This window comes from Chlamydotis macqueenii, chromosome Z (genome assembly GCF_036417535.1).
Source record: "Chlamydotis macqueenii isolate bChlMac1 chromosome Z, bChlMac1.mat, whole genome shotgun sequence".
NCBI classification, from domain to species: Eukaryota; Metazoa; Chordata; class Aves; order Otidiformes; family Otididae; genus Chlamydotis; species Chlamydotis macqueenii.
In genome coordinates, this window is record NC_141593.1 from 47,823,046 (window position 1) to 47,847,313 (window position 24,268).

At 42.4% G+C, this 24,268-nt stretch overlaps 1 protein-coding gene across 4 annotated transcripts in view; it reads left to right on the forward strand.

The window, feature by feature from the left end:
- SHB (SH2 domain containing adaptor protein B) overlaps positions 1–24,268 on the forward strand; it is a 109,405-nt gene that overhangs the window by 11,759 nt on the left and 73,378 nt on the right. For all 4 annotated transcript variants that reach the window (XM_086771101.1, XM_086771100.1, XM_086771102.1 and 1 more), the window contains exon 2: positions 8,280–8,397. In XM_086771101.1, coding sequence (XP_086627227.1) covers positions 8,280–8,397 — 118 coding nt within the window. The remainder of the gene's footprint in view (positions 1–8,279; positions 8,398–24,268) is intronic.

Below are 24,268 nucleotides of genomic sequence, written 5' to 3' on the forward strand. Positions count from 1 at the left end.
CTTCTCACGGCTTTGCTGCCCTGTGTCAGTGTGATTGTATCCACTCTATTGAAGTGGAGGAAGTTATATGAGACCTGGCAGTTGAAACAACATGTGGTGGATTCTGGTGATAGATAGGAAAGGGACTAGTCCATTGATAAGGAAACAGACATAAGATGTGGTCTTGCAGCAGTTGTGCGTTGTGCATGAAATGTAGAAAAATGTTCTACAAAACATATTGCAGTGTAATTGCAGTGCATGGGATATAAATGGTTTTTTGGTTGGACCTTTTTTTTTTTTTTTAAATCTGGTTTTCGGAAGGGAAGAATGCCTTTTTACTGCTCTGTCTGTCCATCCTTCCATAACTCTTGATCTATTGGTAGATGCTGGAAGGTGTATTTCCATATTTAAAATAGTTGAGTGGATGGGTCAAGGAAGAACACTTTTATTTCCAAGGGGAAAATAGGTTTAACTTTGTTTTTAAACTTTCAGCAGCAGCATCCGGGTGGCCTGCCTTGCCATATGTGAAGCAGGCACACATATGGGATAGGGGGGAACTGCAATTACTGCCTGGGAAATCAAGGAAATAGAGGAGAGAAATGGGGAGGCAAAAAGACAAAAACTGTTGTTTACATATCAGCTTGTTAGCTGTTGGGTCCTGTCACTGTGAGTGTGTGGACTTGAAGAAACTGCAAAGAGCAATTAATCTTCTCTGAAAACTAAGCCTTGTGTATGAGGAAGTAGCTCTTGAAACCCTGTTATTAAATACTGTCTTTTTTCTTTTTTTTTTTTTCCCAACACCTTGTTACCCGACCACATCTCTCTCAAAAACTTAGAGGCTACGTTTCCCAGATTGTGCTTCAGTTATATTTTAGACAAGGAATACGTACCTCTCTGGAAATCAAAGCTATGAATGAGGCCTATGATTTCTTCCCATGGCAGAGTGCATGCAGGTCTTTCCAGCACTCAAATTTAGGAGTTGAAGGAAAGGCTCCATACACAACTCCATCTGTAGAGTAGTCCTCCAGAATCATGACCTAAATTTCTGACTCATTAGCGAGATGTTAAAAATCCTTCTTTTATTCTTTCTGATCCTTCTGCTGACCCTTTTGAGAATTCAGCCCTATACAGATCACTGTATGTGAAGATTTTCCAAGGCTGTGAACTTTATTTTGAATAAAAGCAGTACTGAGGCTATGAGGAGGATTACTCAACAGGTTCTTGAATTCAGTGCTTAATGGAAGAAACTGTTAAGTGCAAGTCTTTATTCATTCAGGAAATAAATCCAGACCAAACTTTGCAGTCCTTCTGTACGCAGGCCGACCTTTGTCCAGGCTTCATCGTCAAAGACCTTTCTGATGTGTAGTTGTCTGAGCATCACTGAAAAGATTATTTTTAATAAAAAATCTGCGTGGACCATGTTGGGGATGTGAGACCTGGAGATCGCTTTGGGACAAGGAGAGAAATTTGGTATTTGTCAAAAATTTCGTGTGGTTATTGTAAAAAACAAAAAAACAACAAAAAAAAAGCCACCAAAAAAACCCCAACCCCCCCCCAAAAACAAAAAAAATGCTTAATATAGAATGATAGAGCTACCTGCAAAATTGCGCATTTACGTATGTTTGTTGCTTTATTCCTGTGTCTGCATACGCAAATCATACTTTTGCATATGGAAGTACTCATTTAAACTTGAATTTAATATAATAACTTATGTAGATCTTAAATGTTTTTTTTTAAAGACTGTACTGTAGAAAACAAAGACTGTGCATCAACAGTGAAGCTTGCACCTTAGTTAATATATATCAGAGAGGTAAACTAGAATCTCAGCTTGTATTTAATTTTCTGGGGTGTTTTGTTGTTGTTGGGGTTTTTTTTTTTTTGATCTTGTATCTGCTAGCTGACTTTCTAGCTAGAGCTATGGCTTTGAATTTGTCAGCTTCTCTAGTAACAGAGCCCATACTCCTTTTCTTTTGCCTTTGAGTTTTAACAGATAAGCTGTTAGGGAGAAGTCCTGTGAGTGTTCCTTAAAGTCTTGTTTTCTCTAATCACTGAAGCTCAAATACAAGTTTTATTACATTTAATCAGTGCACTTCTATTTATGTTTTGGAGTTTCTTTTGCTTGAGGTTACTCATACCTCAAGTTGCTATTACTAGATCTACAAGATAGAAAATAACATCATGTGTGTATGGAATGTCATAGAATGGGCTTGTACAGAACAGGAATCAGTAGTGCTAGGAGCTCACAGTCCACTCTGATAATCTTACATTCTGTTAAGAGAGAAACTACAGGCCTTTACCAATAGTCCTGACAAATGCAGCCAATTGAGACATGAATTTGGAACCTGAACGGCTGCCTGAGGCCTCCTGGGGATTCCCTGATAGCTATGTTTTTTTTTACAGGTAGGACGAACGTGAAAAGTGGTTGGATTTGGCAGAAAGGAGGGGGAAGTTAACTGTGCCCCACTGCAAAGGTCAGACCCTGTGTGTGAATGCTGTCTCTAGCCTGCAGTTGCAAAACCACATCATATTGCTGTTCTGGTTTTATTTAGTGAGGTGGGGCTACGGTGGGAGCTTCTGTAAGAAGCTGCTAGAAGTTGTTCCCCTTTGTTCAGTGGACTCAGCCGGACCTAGGGCAGACCCGCTGCTGGCCAAGGCCGAGCCAATTGGTAGCAGAATGTTCCCTAATAACGCCTCTGTGATAACATATTTAAGAAGAGGAAAACAGAAAAAAAAAGAAGAGAAGTGAAGAAGCTGAGCGGGGGCAGAAAGGGGCAGGCACGAGCCTTGTGGGCTTTGCAACCCTCACCCTCTGGCCTCCAACTGGACGGTGGCCTGGGCTCGACTCAGCCCAGCTCAGCTGCAAGAAGTGGAGATGAGATGAGATGTGAATGAGATGTGAAGAGAACCTGAGAGGTGTCTGCCTGAGCCAATTGTGAAGAATTTCTTGTGAGAGGGAGTGGCTGCAGATGCCAAGGTCAGTGAAGAAGGAGCGGAAGGAGTAATGCGGCTCCTGGCCAAGATTTCCCTGCAGCCTGTGGTGATGACTATGGTGAAGCAGGTTGTCCCCCTGCAGCCCATGGAGGTCCATGGCGGAGCAGAGATCCACCTGCAGCCTGTGAAGGACCCATTACTGGGCATGTGGTCCCTGAAGGAGGCTGTGGCCTGTAGAGGGCCCGTTAGGGCAGCTGTTCTGGAGGGACTGTAACCTGTGGAAGAAATTACCTACGCCAGAGCAGTTTCACGAAGGACTGCAGCCCATGGGTGGGACTCCATGATGGAGCAGGGGAGGAATATGAGGAGTTCTTTCCTCGAGGAGGAAGGAGTGGCATAAAGTGACATGTGATTAACTGAGCGTAACCCCCATCCCCTCTTCCCTCCCTGTGCTGCTCAGCGGCGGGGGTGGGGGGAAGGTAGTATAGATAATGTTAAGCCCGGGAAAAGGGAGGGATGGGGGGAGGTTATCTTGTTCTCTGTCTCATTATCCTGCTTTGTTTTTAGGAAGAAATGGTTTTCCCCAAGTTGAGTCTCTTTTGCCTGTAACGGTAACTTTAAGGATTTTTTCGAAGTCCTTATCTCAAACCTGGAGCCTTTTTCCTTATATTATCTGTCCCTATTCTCTCAGAGGGTGGGGGGAGTGAGAGAGAGACTGTGTAATCTGGTCCTGATCAGAATCATAGAAACAGAACAGTTAGGGTTGGAAGGGAACTTCAAAGGTCATCTAGTCCAACCCCCCTGCAAGGAGCAGGGACATCCCCCACTAGATCAGGTTGCTCAGAGCCTCGTCCAACCTGGCCTTGAACGTTTCCAGGGATGGGGCTTCCACCACCTCTCTGGGCAACCTCTTCCAGTGTTCTACCACCCTCATTGTCAAAAATTTTTTCCTAATATCTAATCTAAATCTACCTCCCTCTATTTTAAAACCATTACCGCTCGTCCTATCACAACAGGCCCTACTGAAAAGTCTCTCCCTGTCTTTCTTGTAGGCCCCCTTAAGGTACTGGAAGACCCCTCTAAGGTCTCCCCAGAGCTTCCTCTTCTCCAAGCTGAACAGCCCCAACTCTCTCAGCTTGTCCTCATAGGAGAGGTGCTCCAGCCCTCTGATCATCTTCAGGGCCCTCCTCTGGACCCTCTCCAACTGCTCCATGTCCTTCTTATGCTGGGGCTTCCAGAACTGGACCCAGTACTCCAGGTGGGGTCTCACCACGGCAGAGTAGAGGGGGAGAATCACCTTCCTCGACCTGCTGGCCACACTCCTCTTGATGCAGCCCAGGATGTGGTTGGCCTTCTGAGCCGCAAGAGTGAATTGCTGGCTCATGTTGAGCTTCTTGTCCACCATCACTCCCAAGTCCTTCTCCCCAGGGCTGGTCTCGATCCATTCTCCGCCCAGCCTGCATTTGTGCTTGGGATTGCCACGACCCAGGAGTAGGACCTTGTACTTGGCCTGGTTGAACTTCATGAGGTTGGCACGGGCCCACCTCTCCAGCCTGTCAAGGTTCCTCTGGATGGCATCCCTCTCTTCCAGCGTGTCGACGGCACCACACAGCTTGGTGTCGTCGCTAAACTTGCTGAGGGTGCACTCTATCCCACTGTCCGTGTCACCAACAAAGATGTTGAACAAGGCCAGGCCCAACACGGACCCCTGAAGTTCGCCACTCGTGACCGGTCTCCGCTTGGATATCGAGCCATTGACCCCCCCCTCTCTGTGTGCAACCATCCAGCCAACTCCTTATCCACCGAGTGGTCCGTTCATCAAACCCGTGTCTCTCTAGTTTAGAGAGAAGGATGTCATGCGGGACAGTGTCAAATGTCACGGCTAAACTATGACAATTACCACTCCTCTGGTTGTGTCTAAGGCAGATGTGGCAGGTACAGCATTAAATCCTGGCTAGCCTGACTAGTTTAGACTTCTGGGAGGGATACATTGGTAGATGATGGATGGCATCCAGTCCCTTCTCTTTCCTGTCCTGTGTTTGGCAGTCACTAACTTGAACGATCAATTTGGAGGCCGCTTGAACAAGTTTAGCCATTTGCCTCCATTTGCCTTGGAAGTACACTTACCCTAAGATGTGGGAAGGGCACTTCATGCAGGCCCTAAGCAGGGATCTTCTGTGCTGGCCTTGGTCTCTGGACCACAAAAAACCAAATGACTAACTGAGACCAGCTTGCTGGGCAGTGGCTGAAAGGTTCTTGGGAGAAGGAACGACAACACAAATAACTGTGTCTGGACCACTGATGAGCCCTGGTGAACATGGAGGCAGTTTGAATGTCACACAGAAAGGCCTGTTCCTACATGCCTATAGGGGAGAGATGACAGCATGATACTCTCACATTAGATCTTCTCCAGATAGCATGGAGGTGAATAAGATAATGATCTGCAGAGCCCCACCGCATGTGCAAGGGTGTACTTGAGATGCCCATAGGCTTGTGAACAGGACTTGCATGAATGATTGGCCAGTTTATACTTTGTGAGAATGGCATTAAGGGGTATGAGGACAATATATTCATACCCTCTGGCATGAATCAAATGTTTTGTTTATTATGTGTACCATGACTAGAAAACTCTTGTAGTCAGAACCTCATAGTTCATCAAGAGACTTTGTCTGTACTTTGTCTGACCTACTGCATATAGGCTTGGAAGATGAGCTTGCTAAGTTAAAAGTAATTTCTGGGGAGATGGCGCAAAGCAACCCCTTTTCTGTCTGAGGGCAGGAGAAATAATCTTCCATAATGGGATTGTGAAAAGGAGTTTAGACATTTACAGTAAATATGTTAAAATAGAACTAACAAGCATACTCATCTGAGGTTTTCAAGCCTTTTTTGAATGACAACTCCTTTTTGAAAGAAGTAGAAAATCTTGAGCCCTTCTAGAAGTGGAGAATTTATAGCTGTTAAAAAGTATAGAAGAAATAAAATGTTGGCACTGGCTAGCTGCTATATCTAGGCTGGAAATTAGTACATTTTAGTATATAGGGAAACAGTAACAGTCACCTGAGAGCTCTCTGACAGCTCAGAGCTGTAAAGCTACTTTTAACAAGGAAATATAGATATACAGCTCCAGGAAGTTGAGGCAGACTGCTCTTTCTGCCTAGCTGAGTGCTGAAAAGTGGGTTTGGAATTTGTTTGGGGAGGTACATTAGTTCCTTTTTTTTTGTTGGGGGGTGGGAAGGTGTTGGGGGTGGTCATTTGGGGGACCCAGTTTGCCCTATCTGACAAATTTGATAACTGACCTGATTGAAAACATAATTGTAGTGAGCTGTACAGAATCTCATAGTGATTGTGACTGTTTTCCATCTGAAGGGGAGGAGTTTGTATCCACTGTCCAAGCTAGGGGAGGTTTTCACTCCAGGAATTACTGTAGTGGATACATTTCCAGCCTCAGTCTCATCTGATACCGACTGGCAGATAATAGAAGTAATAAATGCAATAATGAAATAATATGAGTTTGGAACTTCTTACAGATTTTTTTTTCATTTCCTTGTTAGAAAGCAACTTTTGTTAGACCTCTTCTGAATAACAAGTTAGTTACTTTAGTCCTTCTGATCATGTTCAGTACAGTAAGCTCTTAAATATGTTACCATTATGCTTAATGCAAACCAGTCTTGATTTTTATCTTGTTTGACAGCTTTTTGAGAGTTAAGTCTTGCTCTGACATTCACATCTGTGTGTTCAGTGATAACAAATATATCATCTAAAATGTCCCTTCTTTGGGACGTGCTCACAAGTGATCTCTAGTCTAGGGTTGGGAGCTTATGCTGAAAAATGTGGTGGAGTTTTTTTGGTTGACTGTTTTTTTGTTTTGTTTTGGGAGGGGGTTTAGTAATCAAAATAAGTAGTATAAAATTGCAGTGTAGCAGTTTAGCAGGCCTGAGTAGTGACTCCAAAGTGTGTTAGGTGATTGTTCCCTAATCTTAAAGGAGATGTCTGCCTTTTGTAATACAGTGTTAATTTACTCCATGATGTTTGTGTGGGTCTTTGATTTGGAAATACTTGTGTGTCCTTTTTTTTGCTCTGTCTGGTGGAGTATTCTGGCAGCAGTATACAAGAAGCAGATGCAGCTTCACTCTCATAGCTGTCAATGTATTCCTGGTTCTTTGTTTAAAAGATTGAAGCTATTGGAATAGCAACCTGCTATCAGTCTTACTGGTGCTGGACTTAAAGATGTAGAGTAACTGGTGGGACAGAAAAAGTCTTGATTGAACAATCCATCTTGAAGAGAGTAGGCATTCAGGGCAGAACCTTTTATGTTTGCCCTTCTTTGAGTGAGGGATTGGACAGGGTGATCTCCTGGGGTTTTTCCTCATGCGAATTACTTTATGATTCTGTGGAGATTTTGATTCTGAGGTCTGCCTCTGCTTTCTCTGCTTCATACTCTTGCTTGTTCTACATTACAACTCTGCACTTTGCAGTAATTCTCATATAAGGATTTTCTTCTTTGCTCTGTTAGCTTCTAGAAACCAAGACTAACTTTAAATCCTTCAGTAACAGGGAGGAATTATTCCTGTTACTTTAATCAGCTGATTAAAAACCCTATATAACCAATGGGACTTGCACAGCATACTGTGATTTGCAGGGATCAGGGGAGCATGGTACTCTGTGGTAAGGGGTGAGGTTTTCTAATCTTCATGTTTTTCTAGTCTCCTAATGGAGGAAGGAAACCTGTTCTTCTGACAGATAATTTATTTTTGCTGCCTTTTGTCCTAGTTCACACAATACAGGTAAATAGAGTGTTCCTTTGAGAGAAAGATTGCTGGATGCGTTCAAGGAACTAAGTTAAAACAAGAAGCTTGTTTTGTGTCATGTTCCTTTACAACAGAGAACTAAAATTACAAAACTTCTTCTTAATGCAATGAGAAGAAAAGCCTTTGAGCATTTCTTTGAAAAAAAATTCAGTTGTAGCTAATAAACCTAAAAAGTGCACGTGAAAATGTGGGGGTTTTGCTGAGTATTAGCAAAGTTCTCTGATAAGAATTGCACTGGGTTGAATGTGCTGACTGTACAGATCTTTCTCATCTGTCCATCCCAATTATTCTGTATCTTATGCTAATCAGAAATCTTTTGACATAGCCTGCCTTTGTGAGGTTTCTGGTATGAAAAAGAGCACCCTTATACTTCAGCACCATTTAGTAACTGATTTGTGGCAATTGTGTACTTGTCCTCTGAATTCAGACTGTACTTTGAAGATGTTATAGCATGCAGCTGTGTGAAACTGCTTTTTTCTTTTTTGTTGGTAGAGCGTTACTGCCTTCTAGTTTCCATATCTGACTGAAGATTCTAGCAACAATTACTTTCCTGTCTTTCAGGTGCTGATAGCTGATGACTACTCAGACCCATTTGATGCCAAAAGTGAGTTGAACAGAGTGGGAAAAGGGGAGAATGCTGGCTATATGGAACCGTATGAAGCCCAGAGAATAATGACTGGTAAGAAAAGACAATTGAACATATGTGATTTAATTGCGTGGGAGTTCACATGGATGCTGTGAAACAGAAATGTCTTTTGGCGTGCAAAACCATGTTCTGAAAATGCTTAGGTAAATGCCATGGAGAATTTTCATGTGCCTGCACATACTTTGATATGTAAAAATACTGGTCTGGATCTCACTATTGAATATAGATGGTTTGTACTGTCATGTGGGAAGAGGAAAATGTGAGCAGTGGGAGTTAGTGTATGTATTGCTTAGCTTGGCAATGTCAGGGCTGTCATCTATGTACGTAGTAGGGGTGGCCAAAAGATGACATTTTGTTAGTTCACTTAAAACGGCTGATCAATTTGCTTATGGCTTTTTTTTTGCTCAGATTCAGACTTCTTGGTTTTCCTTCTGTTGGAAGAAGGCTGCAGAGTTGCATCTTAGTGTAGCTTCCTTATTTCCTCCTTTCTCTGATGGTTTTTTGTACCAATGGTCAAAATAAGACCTAAAGGATCCCTGTGAGCCTTTAACTACTATTCTTGGTAGTGTCCTTCATTTTCCGTCATGTAGGGAGCTGGTTAATGGTGGTGTTGTTGTAGGAGTTTGGACTATTTGAACCCCTTGTCCTGGCATTAGGTGACTGTATGGTTTGTATATTTTCTTCATATTATCGTATCCATTTCCTACTTCTTGGCTGTACAGACTATAAATTTTTCTAGATACAGGGCCATATGTTTTTAATTTATGATAGTTTGACTCAGTCAACACACAGCTTTGTGCAGTTGAATTGTGCTTTTCTCAGATTTGTACAGCAGGTCATCTTTTACCTCATTTTGAGGTAAAAGTCACTCTTGTGCCCAGTTAAGTTGACTGTATGCTTTCCTTTTCTATTGGCAGCTCCTGTTTTGGGCCCTCAGGAAAGATTAATCAGTGGGGGAAGATGAGGCTGTTGGATGCAAAGATCCTTTTTTCATGCAAGTGTTCCTATTTTTCTTTTCTTAAATAGTATTTCTGAAGAGAGACACAGGAAATTACATGTAGACTACATTGTTTGGAAGTTTTCAGTATCTTATAGAGGGGCTGGGAGCTTTCATTTCACATTGAATTTCTCATTCATTCTAGTTGAGTAATTTCTCAGAAAAACAAGTAAGTCCTGATAAGTTCTTCCTTTTTATATAGCAGTGATGAGCATTTGTAATTTTAACTATGAAGTTTACAGTGCTTTGATTTCTTTCTTCCTGTGTTTAGGGCAGGAGCTTATTCTATGTTCTCTTCAAGATTAGCCATAATAAATGGGATGGTTTAGTGGACAATACTAAGTGGCTTAGCTAAAGTAAGAGATAGTAAATTTGTGACCCTTGTGATTGCAAGACACCCTGTTGCCAAATTGGTGTTTGGTGCAGCTGATGTCTGCTTTGTGTGTTATTGTAAATCAACATGAGGAGCTCTCTAAAATGCTAAAGGCATGTTTGAAACTGGGATTTAATTGAGTATAATGATATGGCAAGTGCTCTGAATATGCATTTGATTGAGCTTGTAGGAGATGCTTGGTATTTCCCTGGAGAAGTTTTGAGATCTGAGTATTTGGTTTCCACTCATCTTGTCCTAATACTGGCAGAAATAGAGAAAGTCTTCCTGTAAACCTTGGTGACGTCAGGTTATATTCCACTGTATTCAAGCATGTGGTTTTATGTTTAGGTTTTTTTTGTTGTTGTGCAGATGCTGCCTTTGCTTTTTACTTGACAAATGAAAATCCAAAGGCATCTTTTTGGAGATTTTTAAAGACTGAGTTTATATTTCCCAGGTGAGTTCTATTATGTATCTACTACTTCTAGGGAAGACCTTCAAAATGCAGTTTGGTTCACCTCAAAATGTTTACTACTTTGTTTGTTATGCTTGTTTATTAGCTGTGCTGTCTGGTGAACAAAAGAATGTTATATGGCTATCCATTTAGTTTAACTAATCTGGTGAAGTCCTTCTTACTGTATTTAATGTGGGATAATCTCAGAAAGGGGGAATCTGCGTACTTCAGCAGAATGCACTTTAGGAGAGATAGAAAGCAAAACAGCTTTTTATCAGTTATTCCTTGTGTGCAAATGTAACCTAACACGTGATCAGCTCTGGAAATCAAGTGTAAGGGCTAGTTTGAAACAGGAGCCTGAAGTTTTTGTGCATGCTGCATGCTCCTTGGGTTAGTAGAGGAATAGGCAAAAGCACATGTCCATGTAAAGTAAGACCCTATTATTTCAGTTTGAGAAGCTAAGCTTGCACCTGAGTAGAAATATCTGATGTCTGAAATAACTAATATGTTAATTCAAAACTTATTCTTCCTCTCTGAAAGCACTATGTTCTCACAGTTGTGATGCAGTTGGTTCTCAGATGATTTTTTTTTTTTTTTTTAAAAAAAAAGCTTTGAAGTTGATCATTTCAATAAACTGTTGAATGATCTACCTGATTCCATGCTGTCTGTGGTTGGAATTGGGTTTAATCAGGCTTGATCATTCTGCTGATAGTGTCCTTGAAAAATACTGGCTTCCCAGATTTGTAGTTATGTGGACTGGAGAAAAGCAACCTTTATGCCAAGGATCTATTTGTTTTCTGTGGTCCCTTACCCCAGAAAGGGGGAGCTGGAGGGGATAGTGCCTTTCCACTTTCTCCTGACAAATGCACATGTTGACACAGGTCTTCCAGGTATCTCTGCCTCTCAGGAGGAATTCAATCAAATCCTCAAACTGCATGAAACATTTGCAATCAAATGCCAAATGAAGGCATTCTATACCACAGCCATCTGTGTGCTGGATAACAGAGTGCATCTAAAACTCACCTTTGGAGTAGGATCATATTTTGGATCATCGCTTAGACAGAGATATGCTGTCAGTTGTTACACAAAGAATTATATCCTTTTAATATGTGATAAAGAACACTGGCTACAAGAATGAGATAGTAGACTGCATCTGTTGTCCTTCTTAACTTGTTTCTTGGCTTTGAAGGGAGCCCTTTACCTCCAACTCACAATTTTTTGAGTACAAGGTGCCTAGCATGATACATGCTATAATATAAAAATTGGTTTACTTGAACAACACTAAAATTAAGATCAGTTCAAGTCTCAAACTAATTTGGAACTACATTGTTAAAAATGGGTGGGGCGGTGTTTCTGTGAGAAGTGTAAAACATTATCTGAGGGGGATGCCTACCTTGAGGCTTGTATGTTTGCAAAAATAGTGCTGTCTTTTCCAGATGAGAAGCTGTGTTTTCTACACTCTAGAATGGGTAATGAAGGAGAGTTGGGGCAGGCTAGGCTCTTGAGTTAGGACTATGGCTTGAAAGTTGAGGTAAACATGTGGTACATCAGTGCCTTGATTTATGAGAGGCTTAGAAGTATCTCAGGTCTGTACCCTGCCTGGAAGTTTGAATGTACACCATGTTTTTCCTTTGCTTTTTTAGGCATCACCTAGCACTGTGCCAAGGTCATCAGTCCCTGCATGGGGTTCTGGTCTCTGTAATATGCATCTGTCTCAGGGATATAGTAGAGATGGAGAAACCCCTCTTATTGTATTTCAGAATTCTGTAGGCTTCAATGGGTAGCATTTCCGAAAATAGTTACTTTCCCTGAGATGTAACATGCCATGTGATATTCCTCATGGAGCAAATGTTGTGTTGTGAACAGACTTCAAAAGGCTGTCATAATACTATTGATAAAATAGATGTCGCGCCTCTTCTGTTAGGGGTAACTTTAGAGACTACTCAGGGCATAAAATACCCTATTCTGGACAGTCAAAGGGAGGTGTTTAAGGAAGCAGGAATTCATTTTTGTTATTGATGCATTTCTCACAAGAAGTTAGTCTTGCCTTGGGGACCTGGGTATTTTAGATCTTGTAGGTGCCATATGCAGACCTATGAGACCAAGGGAAGTGCTTGATACATGCACTCGATGCATTAAGTCTGTCTTGAGTCAAGACAGCAGTATGCTGCCAGTACCCCTTGAAGACTGGAAGATCTAAGTATGTTGCAAAAGAGCTTATGGCCGTAAATGGAAAGCTGAATTCAAGTTTCTCAGATGTAGTTAAATCTGAAAAGAACATGTCCTTCCCCATACAAGCCTGATCTGTGTAGGGGAGACTGAACAAACAGGTCTGTATGCATGCTCTAGGGGTGAGTGACTGGGACAGGAGAAGGATCCCTCTTTCCTTTCTTCTTTTTCTTTGTATTGATCATCCTATCTTTATATACATCGTCCTGGCTATGCAGTAGGACAGCAGCGAGCAAGTTTAACTAGCTCACACCTAGGGATTTTGTGCTTTGCCTCCCTTCCCATAGATGCAGAAATCTAAGCCTCCTCTCTAGGTGCAGGTAGTGCTAAAAGAGCAAACTCCTTCATGTACTTCACTGCTTATTTCTAGGGACTGCGGTAAGAGTCTGTTCCTTTATCACAATGGAATCTCCAATGCATGACTGGCAGCCTAGCAAAAGCAGTCCACCTGCCTTAGCTGGGAGCTCCCCATGGACATGATGAGAGCAGTAGCTCTGTCTTCCTGCAAGCTATTACAGAAATGCTGAGAGTGTGAGGAAAACAGCATTCCCATGAACCTGCACCTACTTCAAAAGGTCTTGGATGTCAGTTTCCCTTGTAACTGGAGAGGCTAGTTTTTTGTTCAGACATGTAACTTCATTTGAATAGTCACTGCAGCACAGTTATGGTGAGTCGGTTCTTGTAAAATCTTTACCATGTGGCCTCTGGCATCTTGCTTATTGGCACCAAGTTTACTACTGCAAATAATGTAAAATGAGCAATTATAATTACTTTGATAAATATTAGACTGCATAGATTAGCATGTACAGCATGGGATATTTAGGAAGAACATTTCTGGCCTATTGAAGGTCACTGAGCCTAGATAGCCAATCTGTGATCTTTAAGCACTGTAGTGGCTCTGTTTAAGATTTCCTATTGGCTTATATTTGAACATGGCAAACACCTGTAGCCAATACAGAAGAGGCAGTGTGTTTGCCCACTAAGTTCAACAGCTGGCATAATTTTCGAAAGACTTTAAGCTTCTTCTCTTGTTCCTACATTTGTGTGTGTGTGTGTGTTCCAATTCTAGATTCTACTTGAAGATCTAACACTAGGCTAGCCATATCTAGAAAACAGTTAAAAATTAGATTTTATCCATCACTAATCCACCTCATATGGTGTTGTGTGTTCTTCACTAGAATATTATGTTTACTGTCCTGTTGCCAGATGGTGTGAATAACACTATATGATCATCATTCTAGCAGAAAAAAAAATTAAGATTATTTTTCTTTAAAAAAATGTATGAAAAAGCGTGAGGTAAGTCTTCACTTTTGAAGTTTGATGTGTATGTGCTCTCACCTCATCATCTGTAATGTGAAGAGCCACTGGGTGAGATTTAACAAGTTCAATAGCATACAGACGTAAGCTTGTGACAGGTAACAAGATGGCTTTATTTACATGTTGGGAGTTTTCTAAAGGGCTGCACTGGAAATCTTGGGGAGCTCTTTCTATAGCTGACAAGAAGGGAATGTCTGATGTGTCCTGAGCATACTCATCATTTTGAGCGTAGTGCTGGTGTCACTGTTTGCGTTTATAGAGCTTGGCCATCACCTTCTGCTAGCCATAGAATCATAGAACGGTTAGGGTTGGAAGGGACCTTCAAAGGTCATCTAGTCCAACCCTCCTGCAAGGAGCAGGGACATCCCCAACTAGATCAGGTTGCTCAGAGCCTCATCCAGCCTGGCCTTGAATGTTTCCAGGGATGGGGCTTCCACCACCTCTCTGGGCAACCTCTTTCAGTGTTCTATAGCTCGTATTGTAAAAAATTTTTTCCTAATTTCCAATCTAAATCTACCCCCCTCTATTTTAAAACCATTACTCCTCATCCTATCGCAACAGGCCCTACTAAACAGCCTCTCCCCATCTTTCTTGTACGCCCCCTTGAGGTACTGGAAGACCGCTATCAGGTCTCCCCGGAGCCTCCTCTTCTCCAGGCTGAACAGCCCCAACTCTCTCAGCCTCTCCTCATAAGAGAGGTGCTCCAGCCCTTTTATCATCTTCGTGGCCCTCCTCTGGACCCTCTCCAACTGCTCCATGTCCTTCTTATGCTGGGGCTTCCAGAACTGGACCCAGTACTCCAGGTGGGGTCTCACCAGGGCAGAGTAGAGGGGGAGAATCACCTCCCTCGACCTGCTGGCCATGCTTCTCTTGATGCAGCCCAGGATGCAGATGGCCTGGGCCACAAGGGCGCATTACTGGCTCATGTTAAGCTTCTCATCCACCAGCACTCCCAAGTCCTTCTCCTCAGGGCTGCTCTCAATCCATTCCCCACTCACCCTGTATTTGTGCCTGGGATTGCCATGACCCAGGTGCAGGACCTTGCACTTGGCCTGGTGAACTTCATGAGGTTGGCACGGGCCCACCTGTCCAGCCTGTCAAGGTCCCTCTGGATGGCATCCCTCCCTTCCAGCATGTCGACGGCACCACACAGCTTGGTGTCATCGGCGAACTTGCTGAGGGTGCACTCTATCCCACTGTCCATGTCGCTGACAAAGATGTTGAACAGGGCTGGGCCCAACACGGACCCCTGAAGTTCGCCACTCGTGACCGGTCTCCTCATGGACATTGAGCCGTTAACCACCACTCTCTGAGTGCGGCCATCCAGCCAACTCCTTATCCACCGAATGGTTCGTCCATCAAACCCATGTCTCTCTAGTTTAGAGAGAAGGATGTCATGCGGGACAGTGTCAAAAGCTTCGCACAAGTCCAGGTAGATGGTATCCATTGCTCTTCCCTTGTCCACCGATGCCGTCACCCCGTCATAGAAGGCCACCAAATTGGTCAGGCACGATCTGCCCTTGGTGAAGCCATGTTGGCTGTCACCAACTACCTCCTTGCTCTCCATGTGCCTTAGCATGGTTTCCAGGAGAATCTGCTCCATGACCTTGCCAGGCACAGAGGTGAGGCTGACTGGCCTGTAGTTACCTGGGTCTTCCTTATTTCCCTTTTTAAAAATTGGGGTTATGTTCCCTCTCTTCCAGTCATCGGGGACTTCACCAGACCTCCACAATTTCTCAAATACTATGGCCTTACTGTAGTGCCGAATTCCCTGCAATCCAGCAGAAGCAGGGACATATGTTCTGAACAGCTATGTTCCTTCCTTAAAATATTCCAGAAGTAATGTTAGTTAGAAACTTCCTAGGCTTCAACATCTGTTTCAAGTTGTTTCTTACTTCATTAGAAATTCTGACAGAGATAGCATTTGGCAGTGATTTAAAGGAAATAAATAGTCTAGGGACAATTATAGAAGAGGACTTCTTCCTTGCATTGGGTCTGATATGCAGGAATTGATGCGTGTTTGAAATAATGCTGGATCTGCTTCAACACAAGTCCTTACCTTCCTTCTGAGCAAGGCAATAGATCTCACATGTGCTGTGAAAGTCTATCATTTTAAATCTATGACCAGTTGCCATAATGGTCAGTATTTCTCTTCCTGTCTTCATGAAGCACTTCACACCCCATCAGTGAATGTGAGGAGATAAGGCCAGAATGTATAGTGCCTTATTTTTGTGTTGGGAGAGACTGTGGTGTGTTGTGGTTGTTATAATTAGTGCATAACTGGGTGTGGAGAACAGCTGTGCATAAAATTAATGGCATTCCCCTATGTAAAAATAATACAAGCCATTCTCTAGTGATTAATACTGTGGTGGTGCTCTGCGTAGTGCATAACAGCTCACAAATGTGTGAAAAGAAAAAAAACTCACTCTTCATCTCTACTCTATACAAGTGGATAACTAAAATTAGGCTTTTCCTGAAAAATTGAGCATCACTCAGCCTTGGTCTGGAATATGAGCTAGAAAGAGAGAGACTCTGTGTCTTGCCACTCAATGCATCCATTGCATACACAGAATTTTGTTTCTTATTTTCAGTGTACAAACATATTGTCCAGAACGGGTTTAAGCCAGGGTTTAAATGTGTTCCCCCGACTCCCCATTTCAACAGCTTCTTCTTGCTCTTATGACTTGGTGTAATTTGGAAGTGGACTAAATGGTAAAACTTCAATTACAAGCCTGAATATAAATTCAGGGTTTTTTTTTTTCAGTTTCCTGGCACCACTTCTCATTAAGACACAACTTACACACAAAATAATGGAAACAAGATGTCCAGAACTTTAGAAAGGTAGGTCAGCATCATCATAGACTAGATGAGAGTGCATGTGGAAGGAACTTAACTTCATTCATACAATTTACTTGCTCAATGTCTGATGAATCTGGCCTATGTTCTTCCACAAAAAGTGAAGCAAGGGAATGGATGCTTACATGGTTGGGAAAGAGAAATAATTGAGCTCAAAATGCTATTAAATCCTTGTCCATAGTTTGGAAGACTTCTTGCACCATACTGATAAAAAAGCAGTAATTTCAAGCCACTTTTTGGTAATTTAAGAAGGTAATTTAAACAAAACCTATCTGCTTTTCTAATACAGGTGACATCTGGTGTTGCTTATTGCTTGCTGCCTGTATGTGATTTGAACTGTTGAAGAAATTCACAGGCTATTTGGGTATCCCATGTTATCCTTTGTAGGTTTGAGCCCATAGCAGAGTCTCATGCATCAAATCTTAAAAAAAAAAAAAAAAAATTAAATGGTACAGCCAGGAAAAATCTGCTCAAGCTGGGTGCCTCTGGAGAGGGACCCAGAACAAAGAAATCCCTGGACAATTACACCCTTATGGTTTGTGTGCCCACCCCTAGTGCTTTTCATGCACCTCGCACGTGCCTTTTGGTCCAATGGTAATTACTGGTCTGGGGTCTTCTAACACCTTATTGGATTCCTTCTCGGTCTCCAGACAGACCATTCACTGTCCACATCTTGTCCAGCCACAGCAGATGACAACAGCTGCAACTCGTCAAAATAAGAATTATAGAATCATAGAATGGTTACGGTTGGAATAGACCTTCAAAGGTTGTTTAGTCCAGCCCCCCTGCAAGGAGCAGGGACATCTTCAACTATCCAGCCTGGCCTTGAACGTTTCCAGGGATGGGGCATCTACCACCTCTCTGGGCAACCTGGTCCAGTGTTCTACCACCCTCATTGTAAAAATTTTTTTTCCTAATATCTAATCTAAATCTACCTTCCTCTATTTTGAAACCATTATCCCTAGTCCTGTTACAACTGGCCTTACTGAAGAGTCTTTCCCCATCTTTCCTGTAGGCCCTCTTGAACTGCCAAGAAAGAGAGGATCAAAGGGCAGATCAGTCTGTTACTGTCTCCAGTACCTTCCTTATCTTCTGGTTCACATTGATCTCAGGGCCATCCAGGTGCTGTTGACGGCTGTTGCCTCCTTGTCTTCTAGTTTGTGCTGGTCTCGGGGCCATCCTTTATGTAACTCGGTAAAAGTTATGAGAGCTCAGTAAAAAATCAGTGAATGTTCGCAGCTTAAGGCATACGTAAATCTATCCACTTATGCTAAGCAGAAACCATACCAAATTGCACACCAATATGTTATGGTTCTTGCATCCTAATGCTAGATGACTGACTCTAACTGATCCATTCTATTTCTAATGTCTTATTTAAGCTAAATGACTAGTATTTCTTAACAGAACATAGCACTGCCTTTGGCATAGAGGGTTATATTTAAGTTTTTTAACATGCTGCTTCAATTCTGTGCCTGTTTTAGCCTGCCAGTTAGCAGGCCTTCCCTCTCCCTCTACCCCATCCTGCTCACCTCCAGACAAGTTTCAAGTTTTTGGGCTGCTTTTCTTAAGAACAGTGGTCCTTTTAATATTGAATGTGAATTTTCTGTCCCTTCAAGTCAGGAATGCTAATGGTAGCAGTTTGAAGGGCACTGAGGTCTGTGTGGTCCAAGAGGATCTGTCATTTTAGAACTCGGGCAGCCATCTCTTGAGAAATAAAAAAAAAAAAGAACTGTGACTCTAGAGTGAGAATTCAGTGAAGTCGGAATTAACTGGAAATCTTGGAAATCTTTTGTTTAAAAAGGTGAAAGAGCTTCATATCTCGCTGGATTAAGCAAGTTGCTGCCACTCTATTCAAGTCGTTTTAGTCTTCCTCCCATCTCGCTTCCACCCTCCTCCCTTTACCCCCTGATTCCAGATATGTTGAATTTGAAGATGTCTTACTGCTCCAGCCATCCAGTGAGACAGAAAAGATGAATGTCAGCTTGCTGCAGAGGATTTCCTTATGTAGAATATGCCTGTGCATGGGCGCATGTGGCAGCTAGGGAGGCTTCTCCCTGTCCTATAAAGATTCATGTGAGTTGTGTAAACCCTTAAACTGGATCAAGTAAATTAAAACGAAACTGTTTTGCATTTTCCCTTGAAAGGGGAGATCTATAGACTGTGATTCCTTCTGATTTAATCAGTATTCCATCTACCCTTTCCATACCTGGAAAGGTTGAGAGGCAGTGAATATAAACTGAAAATAGAGGTTCCAACTGAATGTAATTAAAAAAAAATTCTCACTGAGAGGACAGACAAATGGTAGAGAAGGTTGCCCAGTGATATTGTGTAGTCTCCATCTTTGGAGTTTTTCAAGACTGGACTGAGGAACCAGAACCTGAGTAACTTTGTCTGACCTGATAGCTGACCTTGCTTTTAGTAGGAGATTTAAAAGATGACTTTGTGAGATCTTGTTTAACCTAACTTATCCTGTGATCCTGCGACTAATCTGTATCTGTTCTGTGAAAGTAAGAAAAGGCTGTGAGAATCAGGATATCATAGAATCATAGAATATTTAAGGTTGGAAAAGACCTCCAAGATCATCAACTCCAACCATCAACCTAACACCACCATGTCCACTAAACCATGTCCTGAACTGCCACATCTACACATTTTTTGAACATCTCCAGGGATGGTGACTCCACCACTTCCTTGGGCAGCCTGTTCCAGGGCCTGACCACTCTTTCAGTAAAGAAGTGTTTTGTAATATCTGATCTAAACCTCCCCTGCCGCAACTCGAGGACATTTCCTCTTGCCCTAACGCTAGTTACTTGGGACAAGAGACCAGCACTTGCCTCTCTACAGCCTCCTTTCAGATAGTTGTAGAGAGAAATGAGGTCTCCCCTCAGCCCACTCTTCTCTAGACTAGACAACCCCAGTTCTCTCAACTGCTCCTCATAAGACCTGTGAGACCCCTCACCAGCTTTATTGCCCTTCTCTGGACCCACTCCAGCAACTCAGTGTCATTCTTGTAGTGAGGGGCCCAAAACTGAACACAGTATTCGAGGTGCAGCTTCAACAGTGCTGAGTACAGGGGCATCATTTCTTCCCTACTCCTGCTGGCCACACTGTTCCTGATACAAGCCAGAATGCTGTTGGCCTTCTTGGCCACCTGCACACACTGCTGGCTCATGTTCAGCTGTCTGTCTACCAGCAGCCCCAGGTTCCTTTCCGCTGGCCAGCTTTCCAGCCACTCTTCTCAGTGCATGGGGTTGTTGTGACAGAAGTGTGGGACCCTGCGCTTGGACTTGTTAAACCTCATACAATTGACCTTGGCCCATTGGTGCAGCCTGTCTGGATCCCTCTCCAGACCCTTCCTGCCCTTGAGCGGATTGACACTTCTGCCCAACTTGGTGTCATCTGCAAAGTTACAGAGGGACCACTCAATTCCCTCATCCAGATCCTTAATAAAGATATTAAACAGAACTGGCTCCAGCACTGAGCCCTGGGGAACACTGCTTGTGACTGGCTGCCAACTGGATTTAACTCCACTCCTCAGAACTCTCTGGGCTTAGCCATTCAGCCAGTTTTTAACCCGTTGCAGGGTACACCTGTCCAAGCCATGAGCTGCCAACTTCTCTAGGAGAATGCTGTGGGAGATGGTATAAAAGGCTTTGCTAAAGTCCAAGTAGATAGCATCCACAGCCTTTCTGTCATCCACTAGGCGGGTCACTTGGTCAGAGAAGGAGATCAGGCTGGTCAAACACGACCTACCCTTCATGAACCCATGCTGGCTGGGCCTGATCCCCTGGTTAGATTGTGGGAATCCATGTTTGTTTAGTCTCAGTCCATTTCCAGCTTTGACAGCATGTCAGTATGCTCCCAATGCTGATCTTTTTGAATGTAATCATTGGAAAGACCAAACAGGTGCTTGAGAGGCGTAAAGAAGCAACCTGCTGAAGCTTAGCTTGAGCAGGGGATTGTGTATAAATATCCCCATTTTCTGGAGGTAACACTGGGTGAGGCACATGCATACTGAAAGCATGCTGTTGCTGTTGCAGCAGCAAGTATAGTTCCTGAAAGCTGTTCACTACCCCTTCTTGGGATGAAGGAGCAGAGGCCGGATAGATGGGCTTGCAGGCTGGACTGGGCCTCTGTGTGCATGCCTGAATGCTGTAGGCAGGAATCTGGGGTGCTTTCCAGCTGGAGGTGTGGTGGAAGTGTAGGTAACTGATACCACTGTGGTCTGCATGGAAAAGGAAGGGAATGCTGTAAAATCTCACTATTGGCTCTTACTTGGAGGTTTACTTTATTGGGTGGGGTACATCAGTGGTTTTCTTTTCCTCTGTTCTTCCCTTAAACTGTTTTTATCTCAACCTTTGAGTTTTGCCTTCTTTTCTTTCCCAACTCTCCTCCCTGTCCCACTGCAGGGGGGGAGGGGAAGTGACCAACTATGTGGTATTTTAGCTGCTGAGTGGGGCTAAACCAGGACAAAGGCAGAAAAGTGTGATGGCTAAGCCCTCTTGAGCTTTTCCTAAGCAAGTTCTGCAGCAGCTGTTATGGCTGTAGTGCAGCTGGAGGTGGGATAAAGGTTTCTGTGCTCAATTGAAATAGAAAGGGAAGAGGGAGATAAAGGAAAAAAATGTGGTCTCTTTGGGATATAACATTTCTATTGTATGTTAAAATAAGTTAGTAACCCTTTCCTTTGGTTGTGAGATGCACTGCCACTGAGGAAACTTGGCATCATGGTAGAATATAGAGCATATCAACAGACAATTTCTCCTAATCACTTTTTAAAAGGAACTTATTGTATGTTTCTTTAAAGACAAAGAACAAAACACCCAGCAAAAAATCCAGCTTTCCACAGTTGTCTCTTTTAGTGAGGTTTTGTGCACTGAAAATGTTTGCATACACATTAGTTAGTGGTTTAGAGACACATAATGGAAAACAGAGTGTAACCAGAAAAATTATAAGAAAATGTTGACTCAGATGTATGCATAAAGATTATGACTGAAATGAACTTTCATAATATAACATTTTCTGATGACTTAAGTGGAAAATACCAGATGTTACTCCTCATGATTTGTGATGCTTCTGTTGCAAGAAGGGAAGAAGAGGACTGATTTATGTTTTTCATATGACTGTGGTTTGCTTTCCTTAACAGTAGAGTATGTTCTTGTAAATGCCCTGCTGAATTTTAACCAGATTTATTTTCTGTGCTTAGATATCCATGGAGGCACAAACGCTTTTGATGGTAAACTGTGTACTTTAGAGCATTTTATCAATACCTGTGTACATTCAAACATGACTTCACGTTCTGTGCTGTTACATAAAAGTGTTTTCCAAGGGGGGAAAAAAAACCTTAATACTGCATTACTAGCAGATTACTCTGTAACTGGGGTTTCAGCTAAGAATTCTCATCTAGTCAGGATTTGCCTGAGTAGTATAGTAACTACAGAGAAATCTGCAAACAAGTGCATGGTACTGAATATTAGCAGCTGAACAGTTCATTGTAGAGTATTTGAAGTCTTACCAATGCTAGGTACTAGTTGCTCCTTCCATCAATTACTTGCTGAGCTGAATCAATGAGTAAAGAGATCATAGGCCGAAGAGCATGAGTTGAAACATTTTCCCAGAAATTTCAGCATTCATATCCCTGTCATTTTTTCCGTGCTAGCAAGTCAACTGTCTTTTACTACATGCAAGGCCTTGGATTCTGAAAAGCAAAAATCTCTGGCTGGATGTGATGACAACTGAGCAGCTTTCTTGATCTACTCATGTGGAGGTAGACTTCTAAATTAAACCATTTTGTCCCCACACCTGAACAGCAAATGTAGACCATCTTTCATGTCTACATTAATGATCCTTGCTGTATGCAGAACCATGCTGGACTTTGAGTTTACTGAATCTCCCATCCTGACATTTGGAGTTGTACCTGAAGACTTTTATATCAAACCAGTGGTGATTCATCTTTGTTAGGTGCTTAGGTACTGATCAAAGTTCCCAGACTGTGCTAGTAGCTCAACTTGAGTGACAGAACAGAAAGATTGCAGCTAGGACAAGACTTCCCTTAGGAAAGCAAGTCAAATGGGCAAAATTGCAAGTTACCCCTGCGGCTATTCCTTACAGTTAAAAGGAAGAAACTACATAGCCATCACATCTGTGGAAAAAATCTGTTCTAGGAATTTTTAAGTAGCAGTCCTTCTCTCTGCATTATACTCTTTATGGGGAATGCTAAAAGAAAATAAAAGCACATCTCATGTAGCTGAGAGGTCATCTCATCTGTTTTTCTTAAATCAGATGTGGCAGCTCTTCTGGCTACATGAGTCTACTGTCTCAGTCTGCCATATAGATTGTTCCTGTAGGCAACTTCTTCTCCATTATGTATCACAGAGCAATTAAGTCTGGAGGGAGGCCTCTCTCCATTTCCTCTTCTTCTCTGCCCCCTCCCATGTCCCAAGTAAGGCCGTGTTCAAAGTTAGTTACATACAGAGAAGACAACTTCTCTCTGGGTAATTGCCATTAACCTTAAACCTCCAGCTATCAGCGAAATAGTTGCATGTTTTGGGGTGGTTTTAATAAACTCACTTTGCTCACATCTAGTTATCCTTTGCAATATAATCCTGAATGTATAAATATGGATAAATATTTATACTCGCTAAAAATATTTTGATTAGTGCTTATCTCATTTGATACCTTTGAGTAAGCTTTCAGTAAGCAGAGATTCTTATAGGCAGACAAGATTCAAGAAAATGTCTTCCTTCTGTGTAAGCATTGAATGTCATTTATGTTATGAGTGGGTTCTTCTTCCACTCCTTTCCCCTCTCAAAGGGGATGAGATTCTGTGCCTGAAAAGAGTTTTCAAGGGTGTTGTGAGCATCAGTAGCAGCCATGAATAGCAAGACTGATCCAACTGCAGGAAATAGTAGTCACATTTGCTGCAAGCTTCTCTGTCCTGACACTGGAGAGTGTTAGCTTGTTTAGAATAGTCACCTATTCTTGGTACTAGAATGTCTTTCAAGGGGAGTTGGTTCTGCTTGTGCTAAGGTTAGAACACGTTTTTTGGGAAACTGTAGTTTGTGTCATGGGGTAGTGAGAACCATTGTGTTAACAGGTGTACATGAAAATACCTGCACTGCACTCTGTTTCCAAGAGGGTTTCCGTTCCCAGTTGCTACAAAGAATGAGCTGTCTTTTACACACCTTAGCAGCTTCAGAGTATGGAATGAGAATGATGGATTTTGGTTGAGTTGAAGTCTCTGTTTTGCATTGTTGCCACTTGAGTTACCGTTTAGCCCATAGAAAAATGATCCTTGAATCCCAAAGCTCACTGCTTCTGATCAGAAAGGTCAAAAAAACCTACAAGTAAACCATGGATGTGGTATTATGATGCAACGGGCTGTAGCAACATCTGGAGTTGGCTACTGGCTAAGCAGCAGCAAATGTACAGAATCTTGTGGAGTTTTTTTGTATTCTTTTTCCCCTCCCCTAAATAAAAAGGGCAACCCTACTGCTATTCTATGTCTTTCTGAGAAATGTGTACAGAGTAATTAGCTAAGCAGCATCAAAGTACGTCTGAAGAGGTGAAGTCTGTAGAAATTATGAATTTTAAGATACAAGTTATAGTGTTTAATCACTGCTTATTTTAAGAAAAATGTGGACTTCTGGTCTTCTTGGGCGGGATATGCTTACTTGTTTGTTTT